This window comes from Malus sylvestris, chromosome 4, assembly GCF_916048215.2.
Source record: "Malus sylvestris chromosome 4, drMalSylv7.2, whole genome shotgun sequence".
In the NCBI taxonomy this organism is placed as follows: Eukaryota; Viridiplantae; Streptophyta; class Magnoliopsida; order Rosales; family Rosaceae; genus Malus; species Malus sylvestris.
Genome location: NC_062263.1, coordinates 26613898 through 26632991, shown reverse-complemented (window position 1 = coordinate 26632991; position 19094 = coordinate 26613898). Strand labels below are relative to the sequence as shown.

Sequence of the window (19094 nt, the reverse complement as noted above, 5' to 3'; positions counted from 1 at the left end):
TGTTTAATTTATTGGTTAAAGCTAAAACGAACGTGTGAAAAGCTAAAACGAACGTGTGAAAATCACTTCCTTTAAACCCAAAACACCAAAATACTATTCTTTTTCCAAATGATATGGCAATTTTTTAATTAGAACAGTAGAATACTATTAAAACTAGGACTATAAAACGATGGAACTAGTTGTTACATCGTATGGGTTTTAGTAAAGTCTTCTATATCCAACAAAAAGAGAGGGTAAAGTCTTTTATTTGTTTAAAGCTTGTATATATTATAAATTTTGTAACAATCTTCTTGCCTTTAAAAAAAAATTAAATAAATAAACTTTCAAATTGCTCTGAGTAAGAGAAAGGTAAGTTGCTTTGGCAGTTGATGTAGTTAATTTGGCTGCAGTTTTTATCCCATGTGCGCTTGGGTCTTGCGCATGACTCCAATTGCGATGCTAGCAATGTAGACAACGATAGTGCAATTAAATATCAACATTACAATAACAATGTTTATGATTAGTACATAATATATCGTATTTGGTAAATATTGTTAACATGACGTTGATCTGTAAGCTATTTATTTTTCAAAATTTCTAATTGAATTTAGATTACCAGAAATAATTTATAAACTGATTTCAGATAAAGAAAAAGGAAAATACCTGTGACATATTCAGGTGATATAACTATGAAACATAAAGTATGGGAGATGCTATAGATTTAGAAACCATCATTTAGTTAAATACAAAACAAATTCAATGATTTATTGATTTATATTATACAGGTATCCTATCTAGCATAAGTTGTCCACTTATTGGTAGTTTAATTTACTTCCAACCTGATCTCAGTTTTTAAATTAAAACTATACATTAATTTGGGACCATTAGATTTTTTTTAGCTTCTTTTAACATGGCTAGCATAGATCATATATGTACTCCAAATTGTCTTGTTTTTTGTTGTCTTTACACCATAAGGACCATTAGGTATTAATTCATATATGTATTGGGTGGGTTGGTTGGGTTGGGTTGGATTTCAATCCGTATACAACTCAAAAGGCTCAGGTTGACGTTATAAAAATTCATTTTCACATAAGAAAATGGACAAATCAACTCTCCCTAAACATTTTAAGGCGGGTGGGGTTGGGCAGGTTCAACAAGTTGAGATTACTTACTTCCATTCTTATTCCTAAAGTGAGTTTGAGTGACAAATAATCCAAAACAGATATAATATAAACTTAAATCTTGTGGATTTGGTGTTTTAGAGTCACTATTTATTACTTAAGTTAAATTTCATCAGTTAACTAAAGTATAAAAATAAACAAGTGTGTACAATAATTATTAAATTTTGTGTATGTGTGTATAGAATTGTTGATATTCGGGTGGCTCGGTTTCAATCAGGTTAATAATATTTCAACCTAGCTCAACCCACCTATTGGGTTGGTGAGTCATTTTCAATTACGTTAATAATACTTTAACCCAACTCAATCCACCTATTGAGCGGGTGGTCGGGTTTCTACTCGAAAACAAATTTTAAAGTTTACAACACAATCCAGCCCAACTACTTTCGGTTGGATTGGTCCGTAAACCCACTGAATTAATTTATTAATTTGTAACCAAAATATTGAATATGTTCACCTCATCTCTCGACATCAAGTTATCATTGATATCTCACTTCTGCGATGAAATCCATCACTCTTGCTGAGGCATACTACATTTACATTGTGACAATCCATCCCTACTTTTACGGTTTTATTAATTTTTAAAAACGTGAATTGACGAAAATGCTCTAGAGGTGAGAGTATTGACTTTCGTTGACTAGCTTATAATGAGACTTACGAAATGTTCTTTTAGCGTATCCATGTAGTACTCGAAAATATGAACGCATGGGCGCATGTAGAATCGGAACCGGAATTACGATAGGGGTTTTACGGAACTACAAATCCGAAAAGTACTTTTGTAAAAATTACTGTTTATTATTTTATATATCTCTCATAGTTGTTATTATTATTATTATTGGTTGAGAGAAATGAAGGAAAGGAGAATGTTGGACGGATGGAAGAAGAAAAGAGGGGGTTGCTGCCTAATCAGAGGAGAGAAAGGAGAAGAGTGAGACCCAATCGGAAAGGAGGAGAAGATGAAAGACCAACCAATTAGAAAGCAAAGAAAGCAGAGGGAACCAATCAGAAAGTGGGAAAGGAGGGGAAAGGAGAGAGGAAGAAAATGGGAGAAAGCGGCTAACCTGTATACCCCATCGGACTTGACCCGTGAGCCACCTTTCTTACGCTTTCCTTTCAGTTTTCCGACGATCCAAACCTTGCCACCACCTACAAACTAACCATCATCGTTCCCTCTTCCATTTCCACCACACTACACTTTATGGCTTCGTCACCTTCCGGGTGTCGGCCAGCACAGCTCAATTCGGAGTCCAAGTGGACATTCTGGGTCGGGGTGTGTCATACATGCATATAGACTCCCAAATTAATTTCAATATTGATCAATCAAATTTATAAAAATATGTTTCTCTAATTTATTTTTGTGATAGAGAAGCAATATTCTATATTAAATTCATCTAAAATTACGGGGAAAAAAAAGTTCGAACTCAAGTGCAAAGGGAGAAACACTGCCCTAATCCACTTAATTACATCCTAATCTACAGTTTTCTTATTTTATTTTTAATTGCAAATCCGTAGTCCAGCCCTACACATAGCTACCAAAGTTAGGTCAACATCCACATGTCCACTCATATAAACATAGAAGTGGAATATTGGTACGTGCTTTTTTTTAGGCATTATGGTTCCATCAAATTATATGAAGTTTTTAATTCATCGAGCTACCATAACATTTCAGTGTCGATCGACATCTCGACCTGTCTGAACAATTGTTTGTTCCTAACTTGGCAAAAGAAGCCATCTGAAGCGATATATTTGGATTGTGCAGTTGTATACATATATTTTCATATGTTAGGTGGATGCATGGTTACGTGTAATTCAGGTTTGCCCCAGCTAATATAACGGTGGTATTATTTTTACTTACTTTATTTGGCAACATATTTGATTTTATTTGGTTCATTCTCGTGTGGGCATGAATTACATGACATTGACCTAATTAATTAAAGCTAACTGTGTCTGCGATCGACCTTCAAATTACTAGGTTTTGTATGAATCTGATCCCTTCCTTGACACGCCAAAGTTCTAATGAGCAAAATGGCCATCATGATTCATCACCATATATCATTAATCACCACAACATTAGCGTAACACTTTCATTTTATGAGCTCGAAGTAGTGATTTTGTGTGTGCTATACGTAATTTTATCCTACCCTATTCAAGGAAATTTCCATTTTACGTGCCCTAGCCGGCCTCATTGGAAACCTCTCCGTCATATCTCTTTTCTAATTTTTTTTAGTTTCAAGACTCAATCGACCCATTTTGAAGCCATGACATTGAACTACTGGCATCGTAATTGGTATTAATCTACATATGTTCTTCAAAATGGGGGTGGACTGAGTTTTGGAATTAATCTACATATGTTCTTCAATATATTTTTGAAGAAATAAAAATAATTAATTAACCTTAAAATATATACTGTTAAAATTAAAAAAAGTGGCCAAATTTTACAAAATAAAATTTTAGCAAAGTCATGAAATAATACACGTACGTATTTATTACATAATAAACCATTTCCGATTTTACTTTGTATAGGGTTTCATGATTGCAATCATTTTGACAAGGTTAACCATTTATTATGAAATAGAAAACAGAGTATACGACGTCCGTTGATTAATGAGATATGTTTTTATTATATGTGAATGTGATTGTTTCCATGCACCAGTGTAAGACCGTAAGTGACGCCGATCTCTAAATTTAGTCAGCCACACGCAACCTGTGAAAGTGATTTATTTGTTTTGGTCTGATCGGATGATTGTGAAATTGCTCAGTACTATTCTACGTGTTTACATGCATTCATTGGCTCATATGTTTACACGCTCATATATTATTACATCAATATTAGGGTTTAGTTCTGAACTAGTTTTTGGCATTTTGTTTCCATTTCCATGCCGTGGATAAGGGCCAAGCACGACTTTTGACTTTGGAGTCCACCAAAAGGCCTTTTTGTAAATTCAAAAGTTAATAATTTTGTATAACCATGAATGTTAACATATTTGACCACTCCTACATATCATATGAATTGTTGCATATGCGCCATCACACATCACAAGGATTGTTTTTTTTTTTCTCTTTCCTCCAACCATTGCAAAAAAGCATGCACCTTTTGTCAACCATTTGGTCCATTGCTTAAGGTGTTTATGAAAATATATAGATTAAAGTTGAATTTGGGATTTTTCTTGGTTTTGATACATTAACAAAATTGGACTTGAAATTTTCCAACGAGGGAGAAATCTTGCTGGATGGTAATATTACAGTTACAAAATGTGAGTAGCTAGTTAACTGATGGTGTACAATATAATGAGCCAATTTACTAACTACTCACATTCCACAACTATTTCGTAAGATTTCTTACATTTTAGAAAACCCCTTATATACTCATATTAAGCATAAATTGGTGGCTTGTGTCCAACAAAAAGCCTTGAGCAGGAGGTGAACTTTTCTTTTGTCGTAATACAAAAGAAACATGATATCCAATGACACTACTACAAAATAAATTACCTATAACTGGCGGTTCTAAAATCGACAAGTAAACATAATTTATGTTGGATATTAGGTACAAATTCGACATAAACTCATGTAATGTCAGATAATAGAACTGACACCATTGCTAGCATCACGAAAAAGCTTTTGATGTCGGTTAGTCCCCTTATTCCACCACGAAGAAGGAAAGCAATATAAAATAAAAAAAGGATACTAATGTCGCATAAAAGTGACATTGAAACTCACGTCAGATACAGGCAACATTAAAAAATGATAGTAGAGTTGTTCAATAAATAAAATAAACAACTCGACTATTGCCCATAAACGACACCACAAACCATTAATAAAAAATAAAAAATAAAAGTTTGTCTCAGTTCCTCGGTAGACGACTTCCACTACTATTCCTGGCCACCACTCAATTCTTCCTCCTCCATTTCGTGCTACCCACTGATCATCATGACTTAATTAGACCCACTCAACTCACTTCCACCCCATGACTTAATTACATACCATTTCAAAATTCCTAATACATTTCTATAGTTCGGGGTTCAAGTGCAGAAGGGTCCACATTGCTTAATCAGTTTGGTCCAAGAGTCCATTTCCATTTTTCTTTTACTGGGCACAGGCACATACATTAAGTCACTTTAGCTCAAAGTTCAAAAAAAAAAAAAATCACCAGCAGATTCATACATGTGCAAATGAGTTATTTACAGTGAAGGACATCGAAAATTTATACCTTGCATGTAGTGGATCTGAGTCTCACAACTCAAGTTCGTTTGCCATTGATACATGCTAGATCTGAATATACAATGGGCTTGGAAACACAAATATGGTACATGAGATACAAACTTCACAGATTCAATTTATTCAAGAATTCAACTGGGTCTTTAGGGCTCTATAGATTACATATTCAAAGAGGTTTTATACCTTTAAAAAATTATGGATCTACGATTTCCAGTGTCCTTACTTTTCAGATCCAAAATGAACATGCATGAATTTTTATATGGATTTTCAAACTGCTGATCTTACTGAACAAGAACATAAAAGGGGAGCTCAGTGGGTTATACCTTTAAATGACGGATCTAGAACGGAGACAACTTCGTGGTGGTTTTTCCTTGAGATGCGATTTGGGGCTGTACCAGTGGTTCCATTTTTTTTTTTTTACAGATTTCAGGTCCCTGCAAAAGAAACAACACAAGCATGAGGAGTTGAAGATTTTTTCTTGTATGGTATATTTCAATCCGTGAACCTGAGTGCATGAATAGGCAAGGAAGGGTGAGAAGTTTACCTTTAAGTGCGTCAGCACCAAGATTGGTGCTGCTACCCTTCTGGTGATGCAGTAAATCCATGGTTGCGAGGTCATATAGGTTGATGATGGAAGATTAAGGTTTGGTTTACAGAAACGGAGGTTAGGGTTTGAGAAAATGTGGAGATATGAGTTGCGGTTTTAGGGTTTGCTTGGAAGAAGGTAGAAAGAAATGAGGGAGGTGAGCCTCTGGGCTTGAGGTGAAGACTCTTGAAAGAGGGAGACTGCGATAGAACCGACATCCTCTTTTTCATCTAAAAAATGGTGGTAAATATCCTGCGCAATATTTCCGCCAAAAATTTTGTCACGCGAGATACGTATTTAAAAAAATAAAAACACCAATTTGTCGGCTACAACCGAGAGGAAGTTTTAAAATATTTAAAAATAATTATTAGTGTCAGGTAGAAGCGACACGATTCTCTTTTTAACCGACACTAACTTTATATCGGTAGAAAGTGACATGGTTTTCTTTTTATACGACACCACCATTTAAAAAGATTAAAAGCTATGTCGGTTATAAGCGACATAGACAGTTTATGTCCTTTATACCCGACAGTAATTCCGACACTATGTAAGGAGAGTGTCAGAAATGACTTATCTGCCAATATTTTATACAAAACCGACACCAACCACTGACGCAATAAGCCACTTTTGTAGTAGTGTGAATTAAGTTATTAAAGGTGCATTAAGACACTATGTTGATGCACAAAATCAGCGAGGACTTTGGTACAACAGAAAGTGTCAGGTTTGTGACCTTCGCTTGGTTGCTTCGATCACTAGTGAAGATAAGTACGTAAATGAATAGGGACAGGGAAGCAAACACAAGATGTACGTGGTTCACCCAGATCGGCTACGTCCACGGAGTAGAGGAGTTCTCATTAATTGTGAAGGGTTTACACAAATACATAGGTTCAAGCTCTCATTTTGTGAGTTCTAGTGAATAGTTTAGTACAAAATGACATTAGAGATTATTGTGGGAGAATGATCCCTATTTATGGAAGAGAGTTTCTAGTTTTGTTCTGACATTGACACGTGTCGTGTTGTGATTGGCTTCTGATGTTGACACGTGTCGCGCTGTGATTGTCTTTTGATGTCGACACGTGTCGCATTGTGATTGGCCTCCTGGTTGAAGGGAAGCTCTTCTGGGTCCTTGACGGTATAACGTTGACCGGTGCTCAGTAGTTTCGGGATTGGTCAAGTATGGTACAAACAGTGCTCCCCTAAGTTCCCGAGTGAGGGAAGCTCCTCGGTTGGGGACTTGCAAGATCCAAGCCACTAAGTAATCACGAAACTTCTAAGTACCGAAGTGTGGTATCATTTTCACGTGCCTTATCTGTCTCATATGTAGATGTAGCATCTTCTCTGGAAGTACTTTTCCTCCATCCAGGGGTGGTATCTTTAACCGATGAAGATGCACAAGGTAATGTATCAATTTCACTTGAAGCTTACTTGTAGTTTCGGGCTTGGTCAAGTGCGATACAAACCCTATAGTAGGAGTCCCCTAAGTCGCCGAGCTAGGAGATTTGTCGAAGGAGGTAACAGACAAGGTAAGCAGTCAAACTTCCAAGCAAGCAACCCAGGATCGGAGGTTCGACTTCGGCTTCCGGTTGATTGTTCTCCTTCTCCTTGTCTCTCATTCAGCTGCCAGGATAAGGAGAAGCAAATGGAGAAGAGATGATATGAGATACTTTTGCTTTTGAAGAAGTAACTTTCCACAGGCTTATTCTTGAACTGTGCTGGAGGGTTTTCTGGTTCCCTTCAGAGTATAAGGCCGACTCAAGAATTTGAGGGTCAAAACAAGTCCATCAAATCTAGAGTACGTTCGACCTTGATGATATGGGATACTTTTGCTGTTGACGGAATAGTGAATGTGGTATGGAAAGGTGTCGTGCTGTAGTGATCTGTTTCAGCTCACCGTTGAACCTTCTGCTTCAATCTTTTGCATGGCAGAAGTGGTGTGCAACCTTTGCATTTAAATGGTCCTTCAGAACATTCCTTCATAGTGACTCATCCATGTTTGGCAGCTTCAGTGTAAAGAGCCAATATCTGATCAACTATCATGAGGTATGTGCCGATGGAATTCATGACCTTGACAGCAGTTAAGGATGAGTTCTCGAGAGCAATGCTAAGTAAGCAACCAGGCAAAGGTCTTAGGCAGTCAGTTCCAGATTGGAGGTTTGATTTCAGGTTCCGACTGACTGCTCTCTTTCTCTTTGTCCTGCAGGTGTGGACAAGGATGAAGACAAGGACAGGGAGAAAGCATGATATGGGATACTCTTGCTTTCGACCCTGATGATATGAGATACTCTTGTTCTTGGTGTGGCTTATTTGCTGAGGTATTATCGAGGGGAAATAAAGCTGAGTATTTCGAGAGGTTATGTTGAGGGTGCATTCTTGAATGCGAGAAAGGGTTGAGCATTTTTGCAGGTTTGCCTATCCGTTGAGGAGGGAGGTCGATGTATATAGGGATTTCCCAATAACAAGTAGTAATGTTATTCATTTACCCTTCTTGGTCACAGCAATGTAGTGGGAGCTGCCAACTTCACGTGTTTTAACTTTGTCAGAGCACTTTGAAAAAGTGGTATGTGGTATCTGGAAAGCTGATGTTGCGTGTGAAGATTACAGACAAGCTTTATCTAAGGAAATCTGGCTCTCGAAGTTCTGAGAGTTGTGCCTCTTCGGTTTTCGAACAAGCAATCCCGTCAGGGATCTGGCTCTCGAGATTCGGAAAGTGGTGCCGCTTCGGTTTTTGAGAAAGTAATTATGTTGGGAGTCTTTTCTCGAATGTGAGTAAAGGTTGGACGTTCTTGCCAGCCTGTCTTGCCACAGAACACGGAGGTCGACACACATATGGACTTTCCAGTTGTCAAGCAGTGGTGCTGTTTCTTTACCCTTGTGGGTAATAGTAGGGTAGCTGAAACTTCGAAATTCTCGTGCCTAAACTTTGTCAGAGAGCTTTGGCAAAGTTATATGTGGTACCCGAGGAGTTGATGGTGCGTGTGGAGAGTGGTGATTGAACAGTAAGATTCACGTGCTTTCTACTTCACCAGAAATCTTCGACAGATTGCCCGTAATTTCCGCAAAGCTGAGTGTGCATGTGACAGGTGCTGACGAGGCTGAAAAAGCAGGTGATATCCACACACCTCTTTTTATCTCCCCCACATTCCTGTTAATTTCTGTCTTATTATCATCTTCAATTTATTTAATCTAACAGTTGAAAATTAAGAGTTGTGTAAAAACTAAAAAGGAATATGTGTATAGCATCACCCTTAAAAAATTATGAGAGTTAATATAATATAGGTTGGCTGGTCTACATATCCATAAACATCGAAAAAGAAACCCTAACAAAAAGTTAAAAACTAATTAAGTGAGAGTCTTTATCTCTGTGAGTGAGAGTTTTTCTCACCTTTTGTGTGAGGGTTTCCAGATCAATTTTCCGTTCAACTGTTGGCCTTAGCTATGGCTAGGCAGAGCCAATGTTGGGGGAGTGCAACTGGTTCCAAGGCACATGCCCCAAAATTTTTGGGGCCTCGAAAAATATTTTTTAATGAATATAATAATATATATAAAATAATATTATATAGAAATAATATATAGAAATACTCATCAAATCAAAATATATACATGTAAAAATTTGATGGGCCAAAAACCATCATACTACCACCTAAAAGCCATCATAGTCAGACTACTACCTAAAATGCTAAAAGCCATCAGACTACTAGTAGTACTACCTACAACTTGTACGAAAATATATAAAATAATAATTAACGAGGGGCAAATTAATCAATTAAAGTGGAAAACCCATTGACCGAGGCAAACAATTCAAAGATAGATTACTTCTCTCACGCCAAAATTCCATCACTGCATTGCATTTTTCTTCTTTTGACACCAGGCTACCGTCACTACCAAGGCAAACAATTCAGCACAGAGCACCATAACGTGTGCCAGTGTGAGTGTCCCATACTCCCAGTGTAATTCCTTTGTCTTATTGTTATATTTCCCAGAAATTATTAAACCCTAATTTATAAATTTATGAAATTAAAGAGAAACTTCCAAATCATGATGACAATTCAACTGATCATAGTGATGTAGACTTCAATTAAAATAAGATATTTACTAATTTAAGTATATTGACTCGAAATTTGAAGATTTGGGTATTTCTCATCTATAATGATTTTTTTTCTTTAGTTATTAGTATTATGGTTATTTTATAGCTTTCCTTACATTTAATAATATTTAGAAACAGATGGTTAGTTAGTTTTAAAGTTTATTTCGATATTATTTTTTAACATCAATACGTTGTTCATTTTTTTTTTATTTTTAAGATGTCTTATAAGAATGACCGCTTTTATGAATTTCGCACATGCCTCTAAAATCTCATAGACGGCCATGTGGCTAGGGTCGGTGGCAGTCTTTTTTTTCTGTGCTTTGCTGTTATCTTCCTTAACTTCTGCTACTGTTTTGCCTATGATATCCTTTCCCTTCTGTTTGTTCTTTCCACCCCACATGATGTCAATCCTATTAGCCGATCTCCTCATAACCACTCTTTCCTTCTCCATTCTTTGCAATTTGTTTTGTTCTTTCTAATTTGGTTCCATCTTTCATCAATATCTTACCTTAGCCGATTTGCAATCGCTTTCAACCGCAATTTGTTGCGGTTTATCGAAAGGGTGTGTAGAGCTTCGGGGTTCCCACCGACTCGGGTGTTCGCACCACCTCCTTCTCTTGGTCTGCCTTTGTCGACAGTGTCGCAAATGGGTATCCCATTGGCTTCTTTCGTTTTCTCTACTTGGTGGCTGCAATCGGAGAGGTTTTCTTTGATGGATGATGGCATCTTCCTTCTTTCAACCTCTGAGGCGTTGGTTGGTCGAATTTATGGAATTTGTTGGGGTTCATGGAACGTGATGATCGAGAGGTGATGCGGCGGTGGGAGTTGTAAAAGACTAGGGTTTTCTGTTTCTTTTGGTCTGTTTATGTTTTTGGGCCTAATCTCTTGATTAGGCTTAGACTGAAGGCCCACCTTTTTGTTGTATATTATGTTTGGAGCCTTGGCTGTGTAAGTTCTAGTTTGTAACTTTCGTTTTATGTTGGCAATAAAATATGCCTTTCACTAAAAAAAAAAAAAAAAAAAGTTAAAAACTGATTTGAAAGATATCGTTGGTATCCTGAAATTGCAGGTTCATTTAATCATAACACTTATCTCAATTAGTATTTTTAAAGGAAATAATTAGACATCTTGTGCCCTACCCACGCCATATTATTCAATTTAAACAGAATTGAGTAGGGTTTTATGATATAGTTAGCTAGCATGGGTGGTTAGCTGGTACCACATGCTGAAATTCTTATAATATAGATATATAACAGCACATATGAATCATACAATGGATGTGAACTGAAATCAAACAAGGGATACAATTATTAGACGAGTCAAATTACTCATGTACATACAAAGGCTTGGTCTTTGAGCTACTTTTAGCCTTACTCTTTTAATTTAATCTCAAAGCGTTTGGAATCAAAGAATTAGGACTCCGTAATTTAGTCATCAATTTTAAATGTAGGTTACTTTCTTTCTGATTAGAGCGATTATAGAGGATTAACTCCCCAAGACTATATTAAAATAATGACAAGCATACCAAACGAATCGAGCCTAATTGAATAAATACTGATAAATTAGGCGAGTCAAATTACACGTAAAAACATTAATAGTGGTTCATAATACAGCATTATTCAATACCCATATATCGAGCCAAACAACACATAAGAAAACTGATAGGAAAAAACCCTTGATCTTTTTTACTATTTCATGTCCTCTTCATTGTTTGTCCTACTGCTTAAAATTTCATATCTCCATGACTTAAATGATTATATATATTAAGCACCATACAATCAAACTTAGAAGAAAATAACCAAACAAGAGTGAGAATGGGTAAAAAAACAATATCAACAGATAAGTGAATAAGTAGTGGCGGGAGACAATGTGCTCTACAATCGGATATATATTATCTTGTATTTATGTGACACATAATAAATGTTGTCGATACAAAAGAATTTATTATGGTGACACTGTAAATTATTCTATGAAATTATTGAATTATGTTTAACAACAAACGCAAGGCACACAAGATGCCCCTTGAGGGTAGCTAGCACTAATGGATAAAATTTAAGAAACAAAAAACAGAACGAAGAAATAAGTGAACAAGTAGAGCGAGATATATATGGCGCAGAAGATATATCTTTTTAGATAGAATGTGCTCCAATACCAAAAGATATATCCTCTTATCTGCAGCACTCATTATGTGACACGTGATGAGTGTTGTAGACACAAGAAGATATATTCCAGCGACATAATAGATTATCTTGTGAAATTGTTAAACAATGTTAAACAACAAATGACAAGACGAAAGCACACATGGCGAGAGTAGCTAACATTAATGGGTGGTTAGTTTATATGATAGAATTTATTTTCCTAACAAAGTGAGTAGTTTGTTCCTAGTACCATTACTACCACAAGGAGAAGTGGTAAATGGTTTATTGGGCTTCTCCAATATTAAAGCCCATTGAATAGCTAAAAGACAACACCAAACGAGGATATTTATGCTGGGCCTTAGAAAAATGGATCTCCTTTACGGGTCAACAATAAAGACGATAAACGCACCGTTTTATCCATCTCTCTCCCCTGTGTCTCTCTGTTTCCCTCCCAAAAGACCAAGCATTCAAATCTCTCTCTCTCTCTCTCTCTCTCCCTCCCCCCTCCCTCTCTCTCTCTCTCATGGACTTCACTACAGGTACTCAGAGAAAACCCTAATTTCTTCTTTCAATTTTTCTCCATTTCCCTATTCAATTTCCATTACTAAAGCAATACATTTCAGGTGATGCAGTCGCCGATCGAGAGAAACAAGGTGAAGCGATTTATCGGAGAAGAAAGCCCCAAAAACCACTTCCAGATTTAGAGCCCTTGTAAGTTCAAATCCAATCTCTTTTGGTTTTCGAAATCGAAAAGTTTCTAAATTTGTGCTCTTAATGTGTTTGTGATGTTGTCTGATCACAGAAAGCAGGCGTGCTCGACTCGCTATGTGGGAGGAAGGGCGAGTGTGGCATCTGATGCTGCCGTCGGAGCTCTGGTCAGGAAAACCAGTTGGTCTCGATCCCTTTCGACAAGGTTCGTTTCGAATTCCCCACCTTCTCTCTTCGATTCTCGGCTCAATTCTCTGGTTCGATTCTTCCTGGATTGCAATTAAATTTCTTGTGTGTATTGTCTTTGACTTTTGAGCTCTTGGGTTTGTGTGTATTATGAATTTATGGTTATCTAGTTGAATTTCAGCCCGATTTGAATGTTTCTGGTATTTGAGACTCGAGCCATCTTTTACAGAATGTTGATACTGGTTATCTGGTATTTTGGGCTCAAGACCTGTGTGACAGAAAGTGATCAATGGCTGTTAATTGGCCACATCACCCAAGGCTTGGTGGGTTGATTTTAGCCACTTGTTTCCGTGGCTTCCATGACACACATTCTACTGTTACTCTGGTATTTGAGATTTTGTGTACGGGGGGTAATTTCTCGTCGTTGGTTTGTTGCACAGCAGCTCCACTTTTGGGTTGGTTCTCCTCTTTGGTCCCTTCTGTTTGCTAGTATCGATCTCAATGTAATAGCTCTCTTTTGATCACTTTTCTGTATTTGTCTGTGAGCAAGAATCTGAGCATTGTTCTTGGGTCATCTGTGTGAGAGTGGATTTGGGACCTTAGTGGAATTTCTTCGCGGTCTTAGAACTGGTTCCTTGCTTTATTGATCTTATATCTTCCACTTTCGGGTGACATACCTTTTCTTTTGCTTCTGGGTTATGTGATTTGGGGTTGCTTAGCATGTGATTAGTGGTGATAGGATGTCTTGGCTGGCACCCATTTGCTGGATTTCTTACAAGCTTGTGACTTTTGCTTAAGTAATATAACTACCATGTCATCCCAGATTTTGATTTATTTTTTCCATTTTTTTTTTTGTGCATGGTAGAGGGAGGACAAGTATTGCTGTTGGTGCTTTCTTTGAATATCATCCTCCACAGAAGGAGCCCAAAAGAAGAGGAAAAAGAAAGGGAAAAGCTCCTCTTCCCAAAGTATTGACTCTTTTCCTCCTTGAAGAAAATTTGTGTTTTTAGTATTACATGCTGTTGTTGGTACTGCAATGCCTCAATTGTATCTAATCTATCAGTGCATTTTCACGTTGATTTGTTTATGCTGTTTTTAATGTTTCAAATGTCTAGGGAAAGTACAAATTCGAAGAGGAGAAGGTGTACTTTCAAGAGGTTGATGCCTTTGATTTGTTGGTGGAGAGCCCCTCTCCCAAACCTACTACATGGGTTGCCGGCAACCCAGCAGATGATGCTGCATTACCCAAATTGTGCTCACCATTAGATAAATGGTTATTCAAGAAGTTCAATTTCACATTTGTCCCTTCTAGAACATTGTCTAAGATACTACAAACTTCAGCCATTCGGCCTATGCCTTTGGAAACTGTTGGTGGTAGGAATTTCACATCTTCAAGTTTGAAAACCCCACAAAACTATACTAAATTCAGTTCTCGCTTGCCCTGTACCCAAAGCATATTGGACTTCAGTTTGGCTGTATTTAGTGTGCGTGAGAGTGGAAGCATAGAATCAATGGCTGATGCAGGCAATGATGGTAGTGAAGATATAGAAGCTTCTGTAAAGAAACTCTCTCTAGCATCATCTTCATCCGATAGTGAACAGTTAGATCCCTTTGGTGCCCTGTTAAGATTATGTGGCCAGTCGGCTCCCTTAAAATTTGGGGACGTGTTCTCTACATACTGGTAAGTTCCTTATTTGGAATCTGTATGCATTTACAAGTTGAATTTTTGTTAATAATGTTTAATTTGATCCTGCTTTCATAAGTTGACAAAAGATGATCATTTCTTGAAACAGTGACCTAGAAAAGATTAACAAAATTGGTGAAGGAACATTTGGAGAAGCTTTCATGGCTGGTAGCTATGTTTGCAAAATAGTCCCAATTGATGGCAACTTACTTGTGAACGGGGAAGTACAAAAGGTACTTAGTTCAATAATATGCCTTCTAGTGAAGGGATTTGTCGCTTAGTTGAATGATACTGTAATGTGGTTACTGTGCTCCAGACATCTAAAGAAATGCTAGAAGAGGTTATCCTTTCCCGCACACTTAACTGCTTAAAAGGACATGATAGTAATGCTCCAAACGCTTGCACCACATTTATCGGAACAATAGAGTACGTATTTACTCTAAAATTCTCTCTTTTCACAACTGCTTAAGACTTCATAGAATTGATATTATGCAGTAATCTCGATTTGGTTAGTTTGCATGTCAGGGTTAGAAACTGAGAACATTTACTTCTTTTGAAACGAAAAACATATGAACACATTGAACACTGCAATTTCGTTTGAAATTTTGAAATGTGTATTATTAGATTACTTGAATGATCCATCAGTTGCAAGGTTTTTATTTTGTTGTCTTTCTGAGATCTAAATCCCCTACAGTTTGAGAGTGTGCCAAGGTTCTTACGATGCTGCCTTGATCAAAGCATGGGAGAATTGGGATGAGAAGTGTGGTTCAGAAAACGATCACCCCAAGGCATTTCCAGATAACCAGGTTTTTCCTTCTCTACTTTGATTTGTCTAATATCTACAATCTCTTCACTCAGTTCCCACATATGCCGCACACATGTCATGTAAACATGATTATCTAATCAAAAGATTCCATTTTGGAATAATCAATAAGTCGTCTGAGTAATTTTTCATAAGATTTAGTGATCTTCTTGAGTAAAATCATTTTTGTTTTATGAGGTTAATGTTATTTATGTAGGTTTATATTGCAACTCACAATTTTGCGTACAGTGCTATGTTGTGTTTGTTTTAGATAATGGGGGCGAAGATCTTGAAAGCTTTGTGCTTATGAACATTGATGAAGCACGGAGTTTATTGCTCCAGGTAAATTATATGTTAAAACAGGATTCTAGAGGTGATTCCTGAAGCTTTGATTTGTTATTAAATGATTGCATTACTGTTCCAGGTTACAGCTTCCCTTGCCGTGGCTGAAGCTGCGTATGAGTTTGAACACCGTGATCTTCACTGGTATGGTTATTTTTGTGTCTATACTCTATCATAGTGACACTGGAATTGCTGACTGGAAATATGCATTTGTTGCAGGGGAAACATCCTTTTAAGTCGGAATGATTCTGTTACAATGCAGTTGACTCTTGAGAGAAAACAGATGTTTATTCAAACATTTGGATTGGTGGTATCGATAATAGATTTCAGTCTTTCAAGAATCAGTAATGGTAAATTATTCGATTACTATGTAATGTTTTTGATACGGTAGAGGATACGTTTACTGTTGATGTAACATGCTTAAGAAACATCAAAATATGCGTAGGTGAAGACGTACTCTTTCTAGACCTATCTTCAGATCCTGAACTCTTTAAAGGTCCAAAGGGAGATAGACAAGTAAGGATTGAAACTAAAGTTGCATCAGTAAATATATCTTTTCTTGTATAAAATAATTGATCGTTAATCATTTGCAGTCAGAAACATACCGGAAGATGAAGGAGGTAACAAATGACTGCTGGGAGGGAAGGTATGGTTGATATATTATCACATATAGCAGCAAGAACATGGTGAAAAACATGGTGAAAATTGAAAAGCGAATTAGAGTATTTTGATATCCGCGTGAATATCTTCTTGTGAAGATTGAAATTTGAAAATTCTGTTCTAAAAAGAAAAACAAAATCATACCGTGGAAAGCGGAGAACCACATTTGATCTTCAAAATGTTCTGTAATTTTGACAGACTGCTACCTGAGGTAAGAAAACTTGTTTGCTTAAGCGTTTTACTAATGCTGAATCATTGTTAATTGGCTTTTTACAGCTTCCCCAGAACAAATGTACTGTGGTTGATATACCTGGTGGATATATTACTGCTAAAGAAATCATTTGTAAGTTTCTCTCAATCACTTTCAGGAAACTTCTTACCACTATAGTCAATTTGAATCGTTCCAAAAAACTACGTATCCTGAAAAGAAATGACTTCGGTTTGAATGATTCATCCCGTGATAGGAACGTTCATCAAAGGACGAGAGAGACCTGCGCTCGTTGAAGAAGCGTCTTGACCAGTGTCAGTCAGCCAGAGAAGCACTTCTTGATCCCTCTTTCAGTGATTTGTTTGTTGATTCTCCTGGCATTTAAGTTACAATTGGGAATGACAAGATGCTGTAGTTTAGATTAGAAACTGAATGTTTATGCTTCTAGTGAGTAGAACTGTTGTGAATATGTAGTGAAGTCGTAGGGTTCAGATAAGAGTAATGCGATAGTTTTTGCAGATGTGGGTGTAGCCGCATTATTTAGAACGGATGTGCTCCGTTTTGCACCCGAGTTCAAATCGCTCACTTTGTGGTTTAGATTGAATTAAATGTAGAACATCTTCCTTTCAAATTGAGATTGTATTGAGCCAACTTTATGAGCAACAAGACAAGCCCACAAAGCAAATATTCTATATAAACTCCTTTTTCCCTTGAAATCAATACAGGTGTGATTGTATGACTCTCTCTCTCTCTCTCTCTCCCCCTGCTTTCGGCTGATGATCTAGTCAGAGAAGCTGCTTTTTGATTCACTACTTTTGAGAATTTAAGTGCTGCCAAGAGAAGCACAATAGAGTATTCCACATGGGTGTTTGTCCCCACTCAGATTGCATATCCATCTTAAATCCGCAGAAAGATGGCTCAAATGGCATATGTTGAATTCAAAACCCTAATTAGCAGCAGCAGAATCATCATATCATAAAGGCTGTGGCCACTTTTTTACGCTGTACTACTTCGTATGTGTTCTTTAGTTAGTTTTTTTTTATTCCAAAATAATCTCTGAGATTGACATAACTCTTTATTTTGATCTTTGATAATGAAAATCGATAGAGGTGGTTCCTGAGTTTGTCTACTATAAATCATTTTGGCCATTCTGTGAAAAACCTATCAATATTCTCATTAAATTGTCACGTGAATACATTTTTAAGGTTATTTTGTCAAATCAACATGTCCACTTAACGCGGACACTGACATATTTTTCCCAGAAGAACCGAATTGATTTATGATGAACAAATTCAAAACCATTTCTATCGATTTTCATTGTCACATGTTAAAGTGAGAAATATCAATTCCAAAAACCATTTTGGCTAAAACAACCTCTTTAGTTTGGTGAAACGTCACAATGATCCAAGTAATTTATCATAATGGTCACTTTAGGCACTGTGGTTTAATTATGTAACAAATTTTAGAGCAAATATTTGATTTTTCGTCATTTTTGTACAGCTTAATGGTCCACGTCTCCTTTTTGCCATAAATGTTTCTGAGTTTTTACAAAGAGTAAATGATAGTAATTGTCTCTCAATTTTAATTAAATTGGAGCAATAATCCCTCAACTAAAAATCCATTATCATTAGTCCCTCAACTCATCAAAACGTGTAGCTACGGTTATTTTCGTCAACTCATGGACCATTACTCTAATTGAGTTAAAGTTGAGGGATCATTTCTCAAGTTGGATTAAAGTTAAGGGACTATTGATACAATTTTTCTTATTTGATTTTCTATATTTGCTTCTTGATTCAACCTCATGTGTCATGCACGTGACATTTTTTAACGGAAGTTCTAACGAAGTTGATGAAAATGACTAGAGCTGCACGTTTTGCTGAGTTAAGGATCATTGGTAATGAATTTTTAGTTGATGGACTGTTGCTTCGATTAAGTTAAAGTTGAAGAACCATTACTACAATTCTCTTTTACGAAAGCAGTCTAATTGTCATTAGGGCAAGCTGTTTGACAAGAGTTATGTGAAATGATTAAGGTGCGTGCTTGGGCTACATTTTGCCCCCGATTGGAAAATTACCTACTTACCTAGACCCACCAGGCGCAAGGTAAAAATATAACGACTAGGGCTATTTTTTGTGACTTTTACCTAATTCCTAATCATAAAAGTTTTAACGAAACATTCCCGGTACTATTTACTTTTAATGAAAAATCACATTTTTACCATTCCCTGATACAATTCACTACACCTTTATTTGTCATTTTTCATTAAAACTACAGTTATTTTGGACTTTTCATTAGTTTTCCTAATTATTCTATATGCAGTGCAG

The 19094-nt window shown here is 36.7% G+C and overlaps 1 protein-coding gene across 1 annotated transcript; it reads left to right on the top strand.

The window, feature by feature from the left end:
• Window positions 1-12621: 12621 nt before the first annotated feature.
• LOC126617785 (serine/threonine-protein kinase haspin homolog) lies at window positions 12622-17490 on the top strand. Its single transcript, XM_050285839.1, has 15 exons — window positions 12622-12719; window positions 12804-12891; window positions 12983-13093; window positions 13940-14042; window positions 14190-14755; window positions 14868-14991; window positions 15075-15184; window positions 15453-15564; window positions 15810-15902; window positions 15985-16046; window positions 16122-16252; window positions 16348-16418; window positions 16496-16548; window positions 16839-16905; window positions 17027-17490. Exons 1-15 carry the CDS (start codon window positions 12704-12706, stop codon window positions 17153-17155), a joined length of 1836 nt encoding a protein of 611 aa, XP_050141796.1. The 5' UTR covers window positions 12622-12703; the 3' UTR covers window positions 17156-17490.
• Window positions 17491-19094: the final 1604 nt, after the last annotated feature.